The sequence below is a fragment of the Pimephales promelas genome, chromosome 1 (genome assembly GCF_988280905.1).
Source record: "Pimephales promelas chromosome 1, fPimPro1.hap1.1, whole genome shotgun sequence".
NCBI lineage: Eukaryota > Metazoa > Chordata > Actinopteri > Cypriniformes > Leuciscidae > Pimephales > Pimephales promelas.
The window spans coordinates 34,294,783-34,315,830 of NC_142769.1; the positions used below are offsets into that span (position 1 = coordinate 34,294,783).

Genomic DNA, 21,048 nt, shown 5'->3' on the forward strand with positions numbered 1-21,048 from the left:
AATTCTGGTGACTTCAGAGATGGGTTTTAGCACAGCATACTTTGCTTTATAAATTCAGCATTTACTCATTGTAGACATATAATGAGGACCTGAGATTTACCTGATACGGCCACCATGTTGCAAATGATAATATTGTATTTTCCTCAAAGTTAATAGTGTGTTTTAACTAGATTCTCTATATTTGTGCATGTACAGTTTAATGAAATCACCTTAAGCCATGAGCTTATGTTATTCAGCATTGACAATACCTTAAGGAAAACATAATGACATGTATAAGTTAAGTTCCAGAACAGAATGATTTAGTCAGAGCTGAAGGGCATTTAAATCTCTTCAATTCTCAGTGAAGACAGAACTCTGGGGAGGGAGGAAAACGGCTCAGAGATGGAATAGAGACCCTCATTACTACTGTACTGGAGGGTGTTTTGTGTGTGTACTGGGGGGCCCTTTGTTTGTTATTGTCTTTCTGCTTGGCTGTCTTTTCCACCATACTATGCGGATGCAGCTGCGAGTATCAACTGACACTCAGGTTTTAACATTGGCCTAACTGTTAAAAGGGAGAAAAATTATGAAAAATCTGCATTGTTTTACACTAGGGGTCTCCAAAAGGGGTTCCGTGGCAGTAGGTCTTCCAATGATTGTCTTGAATGATTTCACAACTTTCGATATGTACTACATCACTGAAAATAACAATGCAATAAGATGTTGATTCAGTATCAAGACTGATTTAAATCGGTAACTCATCCAAATTTGAACAATTAAAAGAACCAGCTCATAAGAGTCATTAGTTTAGGAATCAGACTACACTAGTTGTGCTGTATGTTTTTGAGTGACTAATAAGAATCAGCTCAGTTATTTGTTTGTGAATCGGACTGGTTAAGTTTTTGCTGCCCATGAGTACAACTCAAGATAAAGGCATTTCTTGACATTATTTTACAGCACAAAGTATTTTTATTGCATTCAATACAGACAGCATTCAACTCACATTGACAGTAAAATATTATTTATTTTGCCATGATTCTAAACAGCAGGATGTTGATTTAGGATCATTGGGACATTTATTTAGTGTATAATGACATACTTCCTCAAAACACACAAGAAACGAGACCACCAGTTTCCTCCTTCTTTGTCTCTGTAGTAGGGGATCAGATAGAGAGGATGGGTGCAGTCAGGCCACAGCACTAACAAGCTGAAAGACTGAACATGGGTGGTATTATGGAATGGGGAGACTAAGAGAAAGAAACTATATCCTATAAAGAAATATCCTTCTTTTGTTAATTGTAACTTTTACTTCTCAACACCAAATCATTTTCTGTGAAAAGTAAGCATTAATTTTCAGCCAAGGCACATTTCTTTTCAAATTGATACATTTTAAAGTTTTTATTTGATTACTCATAAATTTTTGTATAATATCAGTACTTTTTCATATACTTTTCAATACTTTTTTATGATATGAAAAGTTGTATTACATATAAGTGGAGTGTTGTTGTTGTCCAATTAGACTACCAGACTTTGATAAAGAATCAGTATAAAAAAAATAATGAAAGAGGAGGTTATCTGATCTGTATTGCTGACAGACACAAAGTCAAGGACAGCTTTGCCCTGCTCTTAAGGTCCAGTTATGCTTATAAAAGATCCTTTCTATCAAGGAGGTGGTAAACACACCCTCCTCTTTTCTTTATCCTACACTATGTAGCCTCTCATCCTTATGTATGAATTTTATTTTATAAAAAAAAAAAACGTCTTGAATAGTCTTGACTTAAACCGAAGTGCTCCCATAAAGAACCAGAAAATATTGATAAAGCCTTTTGATTTGAAGTCCACAGACTCTCATTCAGAAGTTTTGTCAATTACTTTCTCTTTATTATACCTATTTTGCACATTTTAGCATAAGCGTAAGTTATGAAAACTAAAATTACACCGATGGGAAAGGTATATGGAAATTATGTAGCTATTACTTATATTTTGATTTCTTAGTTAGCCCTTCTTCATGAGATATCAAAACCAGAATGTTTTAAAAACAGTTTTGCACTTCAGATTTTTCTTTAAATATATATATATGTATATATATATATATATATATATATATATATATATATATATATATATATATATATATATATATATATATATATATAATTATTATTATTAAAGCATTATTTAAAGTATTAAATTATTTTGAAACAATTCACTGTCCTATTTCTCTTTGGCTTGTGGACTACTCTCCATCAATCAACATGCTTTGTCAACACTTTTCAATTAAAGGGATAGTTCACCCAAAATGCCATGCCATTCCAAACCCATTAGCCATTCGTTCATCTTTAGAACACGGATAGAGATAAAGATATTTTTAATGAAATCAGAGAGCTTTCTGTTCCTCCATTGACAGCCTACGCAACTACCATTTTCAAGCCTACACTCTAAAAAATGCTGGGTTGTTTTAACCCAATTTTGGGTCAAATATGGACAAACCCGAAATTTTGGGTTAAAAATATAATGTAAAAATTTAACCCAACGGCTGGGTTAGTCCATATTTGACCCAAAGTTGGGTTAAAACAACCCAGCATTTTTTAGAGTGTAAGACATCTTAAAAGTAATCCATGTGACTCCAGTTGTTTAATCTCAATTTTATGAAGCGATGTGAGTACTTTTTCACAGAAATAAAAACATAATTTACCACTTTCACAAAAAGCACCACGACGCATGCAAACAAAGCACAAAACAACGTTTTTTTTTCATTATCTGACTTCGTAAAGACACGTGCAAATCTTTCTTGCATCTATGATCACTTGTTAATGTGATTACAGATATTCTTCTAGATTTAACATCTCTATGTTACTTAACCTTTGACTTTGTAAAAATAACATGATGATTTTTTGTTTGCTTAACATTCAAAATCAGTGCTAAAAAGACTTGCTCCCCTTATAATTTATGTCCTCTCATGTCCTAAAGTATCCCTTTATTGGCTCATAGAGCGTCCCCTAGAGTGTGTCATTCTCAGGAGAAGACTTGTTTGTTTTCCTTTCTCTAACCTCCCTGTTAATGGTCAGGGTGTGATAAGCAGAACCAACAGATGGATAGACGTGGGGAGGTGAAGAGAAAAAGAACAAAGGATGGCACACGTTAAGAGATGGAGGGGGAAGGGCGGCAGGAAGTAGATGCAAGTGGGCTGATCAGTATGGTCACCATTAGACTAGACAATGACTGCTTATCTGTCAATCAAATGACAGGATTCATTAATGACATTTTGTTGCACTAAGATGCGTGACCAATTCAGCATGAAATAAGGAGTGTCTGAATCGACATAGAGAATACATAGTGACTGCTATGTGTGAGCTTTCTGAAGCAGCTTGAGATGTCCTGATGCTGCCTCTGAACCACATGCAACAAAAACATGAGCCCCATTTGCAATGACGGCCATCTGGCAAGTGTTCAAGAAGGATACTCGGTAGTGGCAGTTTGCATCTAACAGACGAACAAAATAGACCAAAATATCGGTATTTTCAGAAAGGTGCACCAGATCTGTTCTTTTGGTCTGTTCTTTTAAGCGAGGCGGTCAAATGGGGTTAAAGCCCATTCTCTTTGACTTTGACATGCAACATTTCTTTACCGCAGGAGCTGCTCTCTGCTGGCAGAATACTTTTCATTATTTAGAGAGCTCAAACACAGATGTAGATGCACTTTTCAAAATTACTTCCATCCCAACCTACATATTTCCTAGTTTCGGAATGCCAAAAGTCCCACGAACTTGCATAAAGACTAACAGCCTGTCATCTCTGATTCAGCAGATATCCACTACACCTGTCAAAATTAATTAATTTATGCTGCCCAAGTAGTTATAGCAGTTTGCTGTTTTATGATTGATAGCTGCTAAAACAAACTGAGCCCCGAGAGATAAATGAGTGAAATGTCTTTTTAGATGAATTGCAAGTACGCAATAATAATACCTGACAAAACCTCTGTCAATAACACAATATTAATACTTTAATACTAAACCTCACTGTCCATTATTTCTGAAGTGAGTAACATTGCTGAGTAAAATTTCTACAGGAATTTGCAGAAATAAAAAATGATTGAGAGTGGGTTATTTAATAGTTCGAAAATACAGTGATTCCCCTACCTAGGCGTTATTTTAAGGCATCTTAGGCCACATTTACACTGCAGGTCTTGATGCCCAATTCTGATTTGTCGACCCGCTTACATCATCTTTTAAATGTGATTTTATTTTTTTATTTTTTATTTTTATTTAACCTTTATTTTACCAGGTAGGCCGATTGAGAACAAATTCTCATTTACAACGGTGACCTGGCCAAGATAAGATGAAAAAAGTGCAGGACAACAATAAGTTACAAAATAAATACACAAGACACAGGAGACAATTTGCAATGGATGCATACGAAATGATAATATAAGCTTTTGCTTTATGCACCATCTTTACAATGTATGAATGAGGCCTGAATATCAGAATCCCTGTGTTTTTTTTTTCCTGCTTACACGTTTGTCGGTCATATCATATGGAAGCTTGTTACCGTCTCAGAATAAAAAAGGTAATTGTGACTTTTCATCTCACAAGACTTTTTTTTTTCAGAAATGCAAGTTAATATCTCACAATTCTGACTTTATAACACACAATTATTAATTATAAAGTCAGAATTGAAAGATATAAACTGGCAATTTTGAGAATTCTGAGATTTTTTTCCTTAGAATTGGACCTTATAACGTGCAATTGCAAGTTTATATCTCACAATTCTGAGAAAAGTCTGAATTTTGAGATATAAACTCAATTACAAGAAAAAAATTCTGAATTGCGAGTTTATGCGAGTATATATGTCACTGACTGGAACCATGTAATGTAAATGTGGTCATAGGCAAATGACACAAAGATTACCGATAATTCTAAAACACTATTCGCTGATTTTATGCAGACACTATTTCGCAATCAAAAGCGAGGCTCCGGTGGGAAGTAAACCGGAAGTGCGGCCTTTAATCACTGGAGAGTCGCGAATTCATTGGTGTATTGTTGTGTTTAATGTATAAATAATTATTCTAAACATTTAATACATTTCTTATACTACATACATAAAATCATTTATAAATGTATTTTATTATATATATATATACTCACCGGCCACTTTATTAGGTACCCCATGCTAGTAACGGGTTGGACCCCCTTTTGCCTTCAGAACTGCCTCAATTCTTCGTGGCATAGATTCAACAAGGTGCTGGAAGCATTCCTCAGGGAGTTTGGTCCATATTGACATGATGGCATCACACAGTTGCCGCAGATTTGTCGGCTGCACATCCATGATGCGAATCTCCTGTTCCACCACATCCCAAAGATGCTCTATTGGATTGAGATCTGGTGACTGTGGAGGCCATTTGAGTACAGCGAACTCATTGTCATGTTCAAGAAACCAGTCTGAGATGATTCCAGCTTTATGACATGGCGCATTGTCCTGCTGAAAGTAGCCATCAGAAGTTGGGTACTTCGTGGTCATAAAGGGATGGACATGGTCAGCAACAATACTCAGGTAGGCTGTGGCGTTGCAACGATGCTCAATTGGTACCAAGGGGCCCAAAGAGTGCCAAGAAAATATTCCCCACACCATGACACCACCACCACCAGCCTGAACCGTTGATACAAGGCAGGATGGATCCATGCTTTCATGGATTGGTTGTAACGGGTGGTTATTTGAGTCACTGTTGCCCTTCTATCCGCTCGAACCAGTCTGGCCATTCTCCTCTGACCTCTGGCATCAACAAGGCATTTCTGCCCACAGAACTGCCGCTCACTGGATATTTTTTCTTTTTCGGACCATTCTCTGTAAACCCTAGAGATGGTTGTGCGTGAAAATCCCAGTAGATTAGCAGTTTCTGAAAAATACTCAGACCAGCCCTTCTGGCACCAACAATCATGCCACGTTCAAAGTCACTCAAATCACCTTTCTTCCCCATACTGATGCTCGGTTTGAACTGCAGGAGATTGTCTTGACCATGTCTACATGCCTAAATGCACTGAGTTGCCGCCATGTGATTGGCTGCTTAGAAATTAAGTGTTAACGAGCAGTTGGACAGGTGTACCTAATAAAGTGGCCGGTGAGTGTATATATATATATATATATATATACTACCGGTATGTGATCATTCTTTGGCCCCATTCTCACATTCACTATGTATCTCCCCTTGTACTAACTGCTCAGTCTATGTTGTGCTTTCTAATCCTATGAAAGCTGCACAGGTTAGTGCCTCTCCAGCATTCTCCTTCTTGGAGAAAGTCCTTTTATAAATTGGATTATGGCTTCAGATTTGGCGATGTTTCGCTGAGTGGACAGACTTTCTCCCCTGCAGTCTCTGGCTCCCTGTGTAAGTCTACACAGGAGAGGAGCATCATGGCTCAGACATGCCATCTGGCCTGAATAAATTAGCCAGACACACACCACACCCAAACCCAAAATGACAGCAATACCATAACCTAGGTATTGTGTAAAAGGTATAGAATAGTGGCCCATTAATATGGGGTTTTTAATGACAGATTATTTCTTAGTAGACTGTCAATGTCAAATTTTTTGCATATAGTTTCACAGAAAAACATTCAGTGAATAAGTTCTAAACATTCCCACTGTTATAATACTCATATTTCTATTTGACTGTATTCTATTGTCACTATTTTTTATATTTCCTTACGAGCTACAAAGCTGAAACAACAACGCATATGACAACACAACAGCAGCCAGACCTCAGAAGCTGGCATCCTGTAATAGTGTTATCCAGCTACTGATGAGCACTGTGACCTTCCATAGTGACATGACAATGTCATATTAGCTTGTTGTCTTCCTGCTTGGCTAATCTCTTTTGACTGTTTCTCATTGCAGGCAGGATTCTGTTTCAGTGCGTTTGCCAGCACAGCACTGAGCTAAAATTGGCTTTTGCAAGGTGTGCTCCGAAATGTGCTCAGGGTAGTGTCAAATATAAAACAGCTGTATGAGAGGCTGAGCAAGTTGATGTTAAGCAAAAACATCAGCGAAGGTGGCATCATTAAGGTTGTAATCAGGGACAATAACAATCATTTGTGTGAAATCTAGTGAGACATTTTAAATACTTATGCTCACAAAGAGGCTACATTTGTTTGAACAAAAATACTGAAAAAAAATGAAAATGAATGTAATATATTATTACAATTTAACTGCTCCATATGATTTTTAAAGACCTAAACGCATTCCCTGATGTGTAGTGTGATTGTTTTTTTGTGCCATTGACGTCATCAACACAAAATAAATCAATTTTCTTTATTGACAGTTTTCTGCTCAAAGGCATTCATGTGTCCTTTATGAACTACTTCATGTGACCCATTTTGGATTCATGGATGGATCTGATGGATGTTGATTAGATGATAAATAGTGGCATGTAACATTTGTAGCCATAGTCAAGCTCTGCAAACAGATACAATAAACAGTTGGAAAGGTTGAGCTAAAAATCTGTGTCAGTGGGCCTCCACCTGGCAATCTGTCTGTCTTTTTTTCTTTTCTTTTTTCTCTGAAAAAGTCCACAACATTGCCTCGCTCTTACAGTATTTTGTCTCAGACATCCTCTCTAATGTCTCCCATCATGCTTGTTTTTGTTTCTCACTCTTGCATCTTTTCTTTTTACCGGTCTCTTTGTCTGAATCCTCCTGCTCTGTTTTGTTGTGTGGGATTTGTTTCGTCTGTGAAGTTTGATTAATTGGAGGCTGGAGGGAGAGCTGAGTGATTTGAAAACTGCCTGAAGGAAGTCTGGGCTGCCATAAGTCCATGCAGGCTCACATGGGTTTTGATCCATGCTTCTTTAAATCGCTTTTCACAACACTGACTTTCTACCTAAGGCCTGTAAGACATAATGCATTTCTCATTCCAAGCTTGCTCTCTATCCAGACCATATTTTCCACTATGGATTTCTCCATCCAAGCTGTTTTTTGTTGGCTGTATTGCCATAAAGTGTAGAATTGTCTAGAACGGAATTTAATATATTTGATCGTATGGTATCATGTTCTGAATGGTGTTTATATTAATATTGATCACTCTCGCTGCTCTGGAATAGCTAGTTCATGCTGTTGTAAAAGTGCAGTTTCTTACACACACACACACACACACAAACACAAACACCTTTGCACTTTCTCATTGATGCATTTTCTAAGAAAATAAAAGGCTTGAGTTTTTGGCATATCACTTCAAAAAACACTGCTTAGGGCCAGAGAATGCTGGGAAGGAATGTGAACCTTCACAGCGCTCAGCTGACCTCTCTCTTTCTCTCTGCTCACAAAGAAAGCTGCTCTCTTTTTCCTTTTTGCGGGAATAACCTCAGACAACTTGTGTAGGTATTGTTTATTTCAGCCTGAACTATCAAAAACATTTTGAGACTTTTCCCACTTTTTTTGATAAACAAGTTTACACACGGCTGAAAGCATAGCTATAGCCTAATATTTAGGCTACTAAATGTGAAAGGGATGAGGGATGGATTTATGATCGACAGGCATTCCAGTTGTTATCTGCTAAGTCTTTATGGGGTTGCTAATGATCATGGATGCCACCCATGTATTTCTATGCAGGCTAGTTTTTGAATATCACATATAAAAGTTCAATAATTTACATAAAAACACATGCTTGATTGTATTAACTATGATGGAAAAACATTTAATGGATAAAGACGTCATGGAAATAATTGGCTGAGCTCTGTTTTCCAGGGTGGCTACAATTTCCATTTCTATTTTGAACAAAATCTTCACTGTTTGAAATTGGCACAGTTGAACCTATGGGATGCAAATTCTGCTTTATTGGTAATTTTTTTTTATGCATACATTTAATTTAATTTATTTTTTTAACATCTAGTGCTATAAGACAACTGGCATATCAAAATGAATTATAGCAGCTTCATCCGAAATTGTGAAATACAATGTTGATATTCAGTCTAATCTTTGTTTTGATGAACTCATAGAGGTCAATGTACATGAACAAGAACTATGAGTAAATATGTTTACTGGGGTTGTATCTATTCTTCATAGTGATAACAAAAATCAAGCACTGTTTACAGAACAGAGCCCTTGACTATTTATTTAATGCAACAACATATAGCTGAGGTGAAAGAAAGTGTGTGATTTAGCGTAGCTACTGCGGTTCACTTCATCATCTTGACAAGCACATTTATAGGAGTCATTGGTTAGTGGGATCACTGCATGGAATGTGTTGATGCTGTACTGCATTACAGATAATGAGCTCCATTTTCATGAGACAGTGCTTGTATGAGGAGTGTGTTGAAATCCTGAGAGCATAAGCATATGACCTATCTTCATTATGCTGTCACGCTTTAGTTCCCTCTCCCACACTGTTTGATTTGTGTAGGCTGTAGCATTTCCTTCTCTGATTTGCAATAATAAAGCCATTGATTGAGCCAAAACTTGAAGTGCTGCTTTCATAGATATTTTAACATTGTGAGTGGACTTATTCTTCTAGACAGTTAGTGAAGTGTGTATGCATCTAGGATTGCAGTTGCAAAACGATACAGATATCAAGTTGCTTAATATAATATTTTCTCAGCTTTTGGAGTAGGATTGAAAGCACAGCTAAGACAGACAATGGGAATAACAAGATACTGTAGTGTGAACATCCCACACTGATGTCCCACAGCTGCTGTTTATCTACAGTGTCTCCCACTGCACTCACTCTCTCACCAGTCCAGAACCACAGGAAGCACATCCTCTTACCAGTGTCTCTACCTCACGTTCACTACAGCTCTGCTGGAGCTGAGCAGGATATTTATAAATGACATGATCTCCTTTCCCTTTCTACCGACAGTCCCACTGAAACTCCCAGTCTCTGTGGAGTTTGAGTTGTTCTCACCACCTAATATGGACAAGCACTGTTTCAGGCTTCCTATAAAAGTTTTAGTCGTTTGTTCATTACTGGATGTTTTCTCTATTGCACATTGGCCAGCAGGAGGTTTGAGTTGCTAAGCTAGCTGTAAGGATTTGGATCAAATGTGACTCTTCTCAGCATGTGTGATAGTCCATAATAGCCAGCAACTTCAGTCCAAATTATAAGATTCCCTTTGAGCGTAGAACAAAAAACAGGGTCCAAATCAAGCATGTACTAATACACTTTGTGCCTGCCATTACTCTGATGTTTACTTACTTGTGATTTATACTAACTTTATTAGTAAAGAGATATTCTTTAGGGATGCTGTCATTTAATAGAGACTATGTTTTATTGATATGAAATTTTGTGCAGAATATTGAAGGACTTATTCCTTTAAAAAAAAGGTTAATAATAGGCTTTAGTTTTGTCACAGCCATAACCACGATTTGTTAACATAACATTTTCACTCTAGAGTGCATTTGATAGGACAAATCTCAAATTTGTTTGTAAGATTTAAATTTAGTTTTTTTGAATGTGTTGTCGCCTTTCTTTGGCTGCATCTCGGCCAAAAAGCTGTATGAACACACCAAAAAGGACTAAAGTCGACTGGCAACTATGTGTATTCTGTGCTCGCTTGTAAGTAAATATCCTTCTAAATCAGCAGGTTTCGTTTCATTTTGAATATCAATCATGCTGATCCAATGATCCAAGATGATGTAAAATTATAACAGACTTCTGTCTGAAATACTGTCTTCTTTGCTCGCTGTCATGACTTTCTCTTTTATTCTCGTGCACCATCGCTAGGCTGAACAGCCAATCTGAGTTCTGTCACCGACGGCCCGAAGCCGATTCATCATGCTGAATTGGCCCCACCAAAAAAAACAATGGTGTCTGAATAGAGCTAACAGTGAAGAACATACCTAAAAAAACTAAGCTGACTGATGCTCAAATATTGCTCCACGTTGCCATCCATCGGCTTGGTATGTCCCTGCCTTAAGAGCTGCACATTATCATTAAAAGATTGCAATCTTATTGCTATGGCGATTCGGTTTAAACGTTTGACAAGTACGATCTCATTCTCAACTAACATGACTAACAAAAATAACTGGAACTGGTGCTGGTTCAAAGTTGGTTCAACTTGTAACCACTTCACAGAACCTGTTTGTTTTTCCACTGACTAGAGAGCCCAGCGAATGACGTTGTTACGTCACTGTGTACATCACCATACGTCTTAGCTTTCTCTGAAATGCTTGCGACAACTTTAAGCATAACAATTACAATGACGGACTACATCATCTTTCTGCAAATGTTTCTCCTGACTTTGCGATCCAATATATGGGTCAGACTGTCTTTGTGTTTTTAGCAATGGCGGTCACAACCTTTCCCGCCGTGTTGTTGGTCACCCCGCCCTTAGCCCCCGACGTAAGTGTGACGTGGTAAAAGAATGGTTCTCTGCATGGTTCTAGTCCAGCAAAGAGTTGGTGCTGCTTTGGAACCAATTTTCCTGGCAGAGATCCGGTTCTTTGGCTGTTGAAACACAAAGAACTGGTTTGGGAGAAGGCCCCGTCTCTGAACCGGCTCTCAAAATGGGGGAAAAGGGGGAAAAGAGAGCAGTTCTCATTGAAACAGCTTTACGAACAGTCTTTTCAACCACACAGTAGCCTCATCATTTATTTTGTTACAGTCATCAAAATGTCACAAATGTGCTTGGTGAAAGTTTATATTTCGGAAACGGATATAAACCGTAATGTCAATGGTAGCGATCAAAGTAGAGCAAATCACCTTTTGAAAGTAACTTTACTCTTCAAATAAAGATTGTATCGATTACATCATTACGGCAGTAGGTGGCAAAAAGCAGGTTTTTAACAGGTGACTGTTAAAAATCTATTTGTTATTGAGTCATTCATTTTGTCAGAACCAAATTATGTGTTAAGAATAGAGCGTCTTGTAGTACTGCAGTGCTTTATCAATATGTTTATGCGTTATGCTAACAAACAATAACTGACTGGGTCCGTCATCTGACCAATCACCGCCGATTAGCGTCACGCAAAGGAGTGGTTTGGAAAAATGAGTCGTACGAATCATTTGGGAGTCGGTGAGCAAATCAGTTAAAAATAAAAGCATATTATAAGACAAATAAAGTGTTTTTTATCCTTGCATGAATGTTAAACTGTTTTTGGGAACTTCTAAAACAAAAATAGGAACATTTCAAATGCAATGATAGGGGCTCTTTAACTATAACATTTTACTAATGTGTGTCAGGAAGTGACGTGCAGCCAGCTGTTTATAGCCCTTCCCTGCAGTGAGAGATGCATCCTGTCCTCTTCATGACAGTCCGGGTGTGTGACCATTTCATTTCCAAGAGTCTGTGAGGATATCCTGCCACACAGCTGTGTGGTCAAACACTAGTATATACGTATGTACACTCACTCTCACATACGGAGACACACTCTTGAGTGGAATCGCTCTCTGTCTGACACAGAGGGCTGTTCTGCTCAGTCAGCACACATGCACAAACACTCCAAGGTCATTTAGCTCTGTACAGTATCCATCACTCGAGCCCCTACTCAACATCTCAACCTTCTCCATCAGAGCAAAACAAACACACAGACACACACACACACACACACCAGTTCTTACACAGTCAGCACCTGCGTCATGCGGAGAATGAACTCTAAATAATAACCAAATGTAATTTTATAATATAATATCATATAAAATTAAAAGATATATTTCTTATATTACTTTATTTTTTTATTATTATTTGAATATTATATAAAAAGTATGGTGTATTATATATTTCATTATTTATAATTTTATATATACACACACACACACACACACACACACATACACATATATATATATATATATATATATATATATACATACACAAATGTTATAAATTAATTATGAGCTCCTGTTCACAGTCTTTTATGTTTATCGCAACAATATCAGGTTTAGACCTGGAAACAGCTTTACAGACTGAGGAAGACTTTGACAACAAACATGTTTGTTTGTGTACTGCATTGATGCTAATTTCATAGTATTTTTTCTCCAGTTTTTATCAGCGACAGGATTTTATCTGTGAGAGTCCAATGGCATAAGCAAATCAAACTTAAACACACATTTTGATCATTCAAACATGCACAATGAGAACAAATTCACAGTGTGATCCACATTTATATTAAGCCTAAATTGGGCTACTTTTTAAATGTCATCCTAACTCAATCCCAAAAAGTGGCCCTTTTTTACTTTATTTCATCCTATATCCATTTTTTACTTGATATCACCCTATATCCCTTTTCACCTTCTTTTATTATTATTAGTCCTTCACTCTTTTCTTCTTTTTATGCATACTGTAGTTTGTAAAAAAGCACAGCTCAGGCTTAATGCAGGACAGCACTGGATTAAGAGCTTCCCTTCGTAATCAGTCTGCTAAAGACACACACACACACACACACACACACACACACACACACAAACACACAAACATGCCTCACCCAGCAAAGACCCACTGCCCTACTGCGGGACAGGCACTTGCATATTAAACACACACAGGGATCCAGTTGGACAAATGCACATAGAAGTTTGTACCACACATCAAATCCTGCAGGTATAAGATTCACCTGCATAAACACACACACGCACACACACACACACACACACACACCACCTGTCCGGCACTGCAGCACACTACAGTCACAGATTCAGCAGAACATCCCACTGCAGTGAAGCCCGAACCCATCAGCCCCTCCCAGCCTCACAAGCTCCAGCACACACTTACCTTTGTGACAGTCATGCAGAGAAGAGTGCAGAAGAGTCAGCTTCTGTTCCTGAAATGCTGAGTGAGACAGCAGGACAGAGAGAGAGAGAGAGAGATGGACTCACTGAGTGTGTGCAGTCTGCAGCCTTTACGACAGCAGAGTGAGACACGAGAGATTGTGAAAGAGGAGGAGAAGAAGAGAGAGAGAGGGAGGGAGGGTCTGGTCGCTGTCTCTCGCTGAGTATCCGAGCCTATCAGTGCCTCCGCAGCCGTGTTCCTGGATACTGCAGTGATGAAGTGAGCTCAGCATGTTACTACTACCCCCCCTCTCTCTCTCTCTCTTTCCATGCTGTCAATCTAATAACTGCATGTGCTAATGAAGATTATTGATGTCCACAAACGCATCACCCTGTTCTAATATGTCATAACCTTATTAGCTCTCTGTATACAACATGCTGTATATTCAAACTCTCTCCCTCTCTCTCTATAGTATCTAGGCCCACTACAATAAAAATGTTGTAACTTGGCTGCTAATTAAAATTCAGAAAGCAATCAAAATGACAGAGACTCTGAAATCTTGAAAACTTGAAATCTTGTTTATTAATACACAAACTAGTATTTTGGAGGAATGTTTGATGAGATACATACATTTAGAAAAATATCAGTTGCTTACTTATAATGCATATGCTTTTAAAAAAGAGAAGCATAAAGAGCTAGAAAAACTATTTTAAGAGGCTACATCATATGACTGTTGCAGGAGATCCATGACTGAGAAAAAATTTAGGAGGAACTGAGGTTTTTTATGTTCTGCTGCCCTCTTGTGGGCTTAAGAAATATTACATCACTAATTACATTTATTGAACAATAGATTTAAAGGGGTAGTTCACCCAGGCCCTGGAAAGCTTTTCCACTTTCGAGCACTTCCTGAGGTAGTCCAAAGCGCATTTGACCTGATTGCTTTCGTAGTGTAAAACGCTTGGTCGAATGCGTTCCAACAGCCACAAAAGATGACCTACTGACCTATGTAAACCAGGGGTGGGGGGAACGTTGATCCTAGAGGGCCACTGTCCTGCTCCAAACCTGAAAAAAACATTCAGCTGCCTGTAACTTTAGTAATCCTGAAGACCTTGATTAGCTTCAGGAGTGTTTGATTAGGGCTGGAACTAAACTCTGCTGGACAGTGGCCCACCAGGATCAACGTTCCCCACCCCCTGATGTAAACATTAGGGAAAGCGCATTAGCCGGACAGGATTTAAACTTTGTTGGCCCAAGTTTGGTTTGAAGATGAAAAATATTCAAAGTGCAATGTTTCTGATTTCTAACACTCACAGCATTCGGTGTGGTCTTGCAGCTTTCAAAGCAGAAACTAAAGCTGCTCCTCTCTCTATTTTTTCCCATTGTCTCCTTACGCTTTCTTACTTCTGGCTCTTTTTACAGTATATCAGACCCTGCATGGATAGAGGGACTACTTTCAGAAGTTAGCCCCTCTTGGTAGATGCCATGATAACTGCATAATTTTTAATAAAAAAAGGGTACTTTCCTGTTATCCGGACCCCACGATGGCCTACCCCCTAACCCCGCCCCTAAACGGTATATGGTGGGGTCCGGATAACAGGAAAGTACCAAAAAAAGTTTCAGGTTTTATTTTAATTTTCGTATTTTAAAATGTAATCTATTCATTCAATAGCAAACCTGAATTTTCAGCATTACTACTCCAGTCTTCAATGTCAAATGATCCTTCAGAAATCAGTCTAATATGCTAATTTGGAGCTCATGAAATATTTCTTATATTTATCAATGCTGAACACTATTCTGTTGCTTAATATTTTTGTGGAAACCATGATACTTTTTACCTTTTAAAGTTTAAAAGAAAACCATTTATTTTTTTTGGTAACACTTTAAAAGACTTTACTGTCTCTTTTAACCAATTTAATGTGATTAATTTCTTAAAAAAGAACAGAAAAAAAGATTGACCCAAAACTTTTCGTAGTTAAAAGTTAAAGTGATTTTTTGTATTTTTTTATTTCTTAGTTAGTTTGACAGTTTTTCATGGCTACTGCTAAAGCTTTTTTGAAATAGGACATTGTTTTGTCTTAAGTTAGCATAAAGGCATAGTTCACCCAAATTAAAAGGACCTAAAAATGAAGATTCTGTCATCATTTACTTTACTTTACTCACCCTCGTATTGTTCCAAACCTGTATGAATTATGCAACATATAAGTAGATATTTCCTTTTTTTGTAATTCAATGCAAATGGTTTGGTTACCAACATTATCTTGTGTCCCTTGCACAGAAGAAAGTCATACAGGTTTGATAACAGAACACCCATCATTTTTATGTCAGCTGTCATTTTAATATTTTAAACTATTGACTCTTAACTTGGCTAGACACATCCTAAAGTTCAGTTAAGGGTCATTATGTCTGATGTTTAGAGTAGTGAATTATTGTTTTTATAGTTAAACTGTAAATAATGTCGTTTAACATGCAGATACCATCTGCTCATTAAAACAATGAGCAAACATGACTGAGATAAGCCATTCTTTTGAACTTCAAAAAGATCTACTGGAATTATACCTACGGGAGAAGCAAAGATAAGAGCACAACATGCATTGAGTATCTTATCTGCTCATGCCTGAAATTCCTCTTAATAGGCCTTTATGTGATTTTGATTGGATCTGGAAACAAATTTCTACAGGAACTTCTTGGAAGTGTTGTTTTATAATAGACAGTGATGAGTGCAGTTATAATAATAATAATAATAATTCGTTACATTTATATAGCGCTTTTCTGGACACTCAAAGCGCTTCACATAGAAGGGGGGGATCTCCTCAACCACCACCACCAATGTGCAGCATCCACCTGGATGATGCGACGGCAGCCATATTGCGCCAGAACGCTCACCACACACCAGCTTACTGGTGGAGAGGAGACAGTGATGAAGCCAATTGGTGTATTGAACAATAGATTTATGTGTTCACTTAAAAATATTTTCTTTGGGTATGAATTTGTGTGTGTTCAATGCAACAGGGGACAGGATATTTCCCAGTGCTCTGTTCACTAACAGAATATAAACACTAGGGTGTAGTACACCAGAGCACATACTTACCCATGGTTAGATTCAAGGCAGACCCCCAATTCTGGCTCGACTGTCCACCAGATCTGTCTGCACAGAAAGTGTTACTCTAGTGGAACTTTTAATGTGCAGTTCTTTGGTTACAGCTTCCCATGTACATGACACAATGTTCCAGCTACACGCTGTCTGCACAGAAACCACTTCCCCTGAAGTCAAGGGCCAAGGGAAAAAGTAAGGGCCTCCAGGAAGGAGACAGGAGAGTAGCTGATGGGTTGAGGGCTTTGTGGAACACAAACTAAAGGAATAAGGTGTGTAATATGGAAAATTATAGCTAAACTTCAAAGTATTAAAGCGATAGTTCTTTGGTTACAGGGTGAGTAGATGATGTCAGAAGTGTCATTTTTCGGTGAACTAGCCATTTAAATGGGGTCCCTTGTGAAAAAGTATTATACTTTAGTATACCTTTACCCCCGGTTTCACTGACATGGCTTAACTGAAAGTAACTTGCACTGACATTTTAAATATGTTAGTGTCTTTGTTTTGTCTCAAGATGCACATCAGTTAAGTTTTTTTTTTTTTTTCCTTGGGCATGAACTAAGGCCTAATCCTGGCTTATTCTAAACCCTACAGTATCTGTGCAACTGGGCCTTAGAGTTCTTATTACAGAAATAATATACTTTTAAAGAAATATATGTTAGTAAAAACTGAATGTTAGATACTTAATAGCATGTCTGATTGCAATTAAATGAAAGTTCATTTTTAATATATGCAATTAGCTGAATTCTAGAGTGCTTTTTTGACTAACTTAAAATACATTAATTAAAGTACATAAGTACATTAATTAAATTTACATTTCAGACATCTTCACTTTTCATTTAAACCTATAGGCTAAATCATTACATTTGAATTTTTGACGATATTATGGCAATTATCATAAATTAAAATGTGGCCAATTAGATATGCATATATTCATATGCCTGTATATAATTCATAGAATAAATGTACCTTTTATGATGCTCTTTTACTGAGATTATGCTTTGTCTGTCAATGGTTATTTAGTTATTCAACTAAATTTAAATAGAATAGTTGATTTAGAAATGTGGACATTAAAACATATAATTTTTAATTAGAATATTAAATAATTTTTTACATAGGGGGCCATCTTGCCCCTAATATTTTAACATTTTGTGCTTTGACAACTTTTACAAATGTTTCCATTTATTCCCCTTAATAACACATGGTGCTGATGCATCATCATCCTGACTCTGCAAATAAACTCATATCTAAATGTGTTACAAACAATTTAAAACGTAATGCACATTGTTCTACCCTCATCTTCCCCTACACTTATCGAATGACACATCAGAGTTAATATTACTTCTTTAAAGCATCAAAGTATAAAACATAATGATTTAAAATGTACTTTAAAGTAAAACATTTAATATGACACTATTACTACATGCACTTTTTAAAAGTAGCCTATAGGCCTACTTTTAAATTTAAGAAACAGTAAAAGTACAGTTAAGTGGCCTTTTATTTCATAATTAAATGATCTGCCAGTAAATTTTTTTTGTAAAAGTACAAGCACACTATGTTGAGGAGTCTTCTTTATAAGGTTGTATTCCCAACTATATAATTTTACCTATAGTGTCCAATAGATCTGCCCCTTTATTACATGACAAGTTAAAAGGAAACCATGTGACTCCACCCCCCACATCCACCCTAACTCTCTCTGCATGTTACTTTCCTCAGAGTGATACATTAAGGTTTGCATTGCACACGTGGCATTTTCCCCTCATAAAGACATTAGCCTGTTAACCCCTCACATCATTACAGGTTTACTCTGCTGAGTTACTGCCAATGCAGTCCAGAGGGCTAAGCGGCTGCCTGGAAATAGAGCCGTCTCACTAGCTGATAACTTTAAACATCATGTAAAGTTTTAAACAGCATGTACAATTCTCATAAAGAATTGCAAGCTTTTGCACGTCATATTTGACTCGTTTACTCTTTCACATATGATGTAGTTTTTATATCAGTAATTGTAGTGGGAATTATAAATGATATAGGCTATAAAATTAATAAATGTGAGCGCAAGCAAGCTGTCGTGTTATGTGTCCCTCGGGGTATCATTAATAAAGAATACAATAAACTATCTACCGTTTCCTCTATAGAAAAATATTTAGAATAATTGAAAGAATAGAGAAATAGTAGTATGACACAAGAGGTAAATTATCTCTTTTTAGAAGTATTAATTGGGTTATTTATCGATACACTGTTCATATTTCAAAACGTGAATGCTTTTAAAAGCGATAGTAAATTGTAATAGTTTAGGGATGCTCTGAACTCAGGGGTCACAAATGCTTTGAAGTGGTCAGGGATCCATTTATCTATGCGTTGATGTTTGGTTAAGCTCTTTGTATGCTTGTCTGATCCAGTGCCAGGTAATGTGTATGTACAGGTTAGAACTTTTGTGTGTGTGTGTGTGTTTTAGTTTTTTTTTTTTTAGTTTTTTTTTTTTGTGGGACTGACGATCCAAAGAACAATATGTGCTGTGTGAATGTGTGAGGAGGACATTTGTGTGTGCGCGTGTGTGGTCTGTCTGCTACCTTACCTCTTAAGCACAATGAGGCTTTAACCTTGAGTCCAGTGGTCTTGCTTCAATTATAGTAGTGCTGTGAGACGCTTACAGCTCTCAGAGGTGCATGACTGCAAAGCTTTACTGACACACCAGAGATTAGAATGAAAGAAGAGAAAATTCTACTTAAGTCTATAAAAAAATATGCAGGCGTCAAGCTGTCAAAGCACGATGGTGTTTCCTTCACTCTTATAGTTTGTGTGTCTATGGGAAAAGACGCAGGATTGCACAGTGTCTGGATAACTTGTGCCAAAGACCAAAGAAAAATGGAAAATCTCATAAGAAATATTTAGTTTATGAAGAAATATCAGTTACATTTTATTTTTACACAGATGAATCCGGTACAATCAAATGTTGTGTCAAATAAATAAAATTAAATAACATTGGGTGAAAATAAGGAAAAAACTATACTATAAAAAGACTGCCAGTGTTTTGTGTGAAATGTCTTCATCCCAGGTACATTGGCATAATATATTTCTGCAAATGAATATAGTTTCATGGGCCTTATTTTTTTCAAATGACAAGATCGACTAGCTCACGTTTACAAGCCAGCAGCGTCTTTATAGTAACGTTAACCTATTGGCTAGTGGCTACTGTTTTACAAAATGGAAATGCTAATTCAATGTTTGTGTGGTAGATAATAGCCATATCGTCAATGTTATAATATCAAGCTGCAATAAATCTGCAAATTTAAAAAATCGATTTGCATTACAGCCTGAAGCAAGACACTTTCACCAGATTTCAAAGATTTGTTTTGTAAGGGGTGTTAAATACATGTCACATTTATGTTCAGTTAGTGTTGTTGCATGGACTTTTAGTTTGTTTGTTTTTTTCAGTCACATATGTTCCTTTGTTTAGTTTCCCGCCATTCTCCAGTTGTTATGGAGATTCATTTAATTATCACAGGTGCTTGTAATAATTACCCTCATTTGCCTTTGATAATAGTCTTTTCAGTTTTCATTTGTCCGTCACGTTAATGTTAAGTTGTGTTTGCTCGCCAACTTTTGGACTGTTTGCACATATTTATTAAAGCCTTTTCGAACCCTGATCTTCTTTTTCCTGTGTTTGTTACAACCTAAATGGAACAATATCTTGCTAAAAGTAAAAATTGATAATTATTTTTGATTATAACGATTGGCTAACTGGTCCATCGCTGAAAATCCGTACTGTTGAGCCCTAGGAGTTAGTCCAGTCGTTATAACTAACCCCAGATAATGTAGTCGAAAGGGAAAATGAAGGCATTTTCTTTTTTAATCAAATCTATCCATTGCATCTGTGGAAAATGTTACACCTACCTATGTTGGGGAAATGGCCATATGTGAACCTTATGGTACATCTTTTAGACAATGTAAACATACTTTCAGATGACAGCTCCTGTTTAGTATTCTTGGAATGTTTGACAGGAAGTTTCTATAGAATTCCTAAGTTTGGGATGATTCTTTCCATAGGGTAGATGGATTGAAAAAGAATCAATCATATTGTTGTCCCTGACTTTTTTTTCTGCTGGATAATGTTATGTGTCCTTAAATCATATGCCAGACTATACTTTGAGATATACTGTAGATCACCTGTGTTTGATACAGGCATTGTGGGATTTTCCATTCTTTCCATTGAGTGGAGCTTCTGCCTCTGGAATAATCTTTACCTCTAATGCACTAAGCAGTATGTAAAATCAACCGGCTGAAAATCTGAG

General features: G+C 37.0%; 1 protein-coding gene across 1 annotated transcript in view; it reads right to left on the reverse strand.

Annotated features, from left to right (window-relative positions):
* Window positions 1-13,819, reverse strand: part of coro2ba (coronin 2Ba) — a 34,555-nt gene extending 20,736 nt beyond the window's left edge. Inside the window, exon 1 of the mRNA XM_039688526.2 lies at window positions 13,669-13,819. Coding sequence (XP_039544460.1) covers window positions 13,669-13,683 — 15 coding nt within the window. The 5' untranslated portion in view covers window positions 13,684-13,819. The remainder of the gene's footprint in view (window positions 1-13,668) is intronic.
* Between the last annotated feature and the right edge of the window lie 7,229 nt (window positions 13,820-21,048).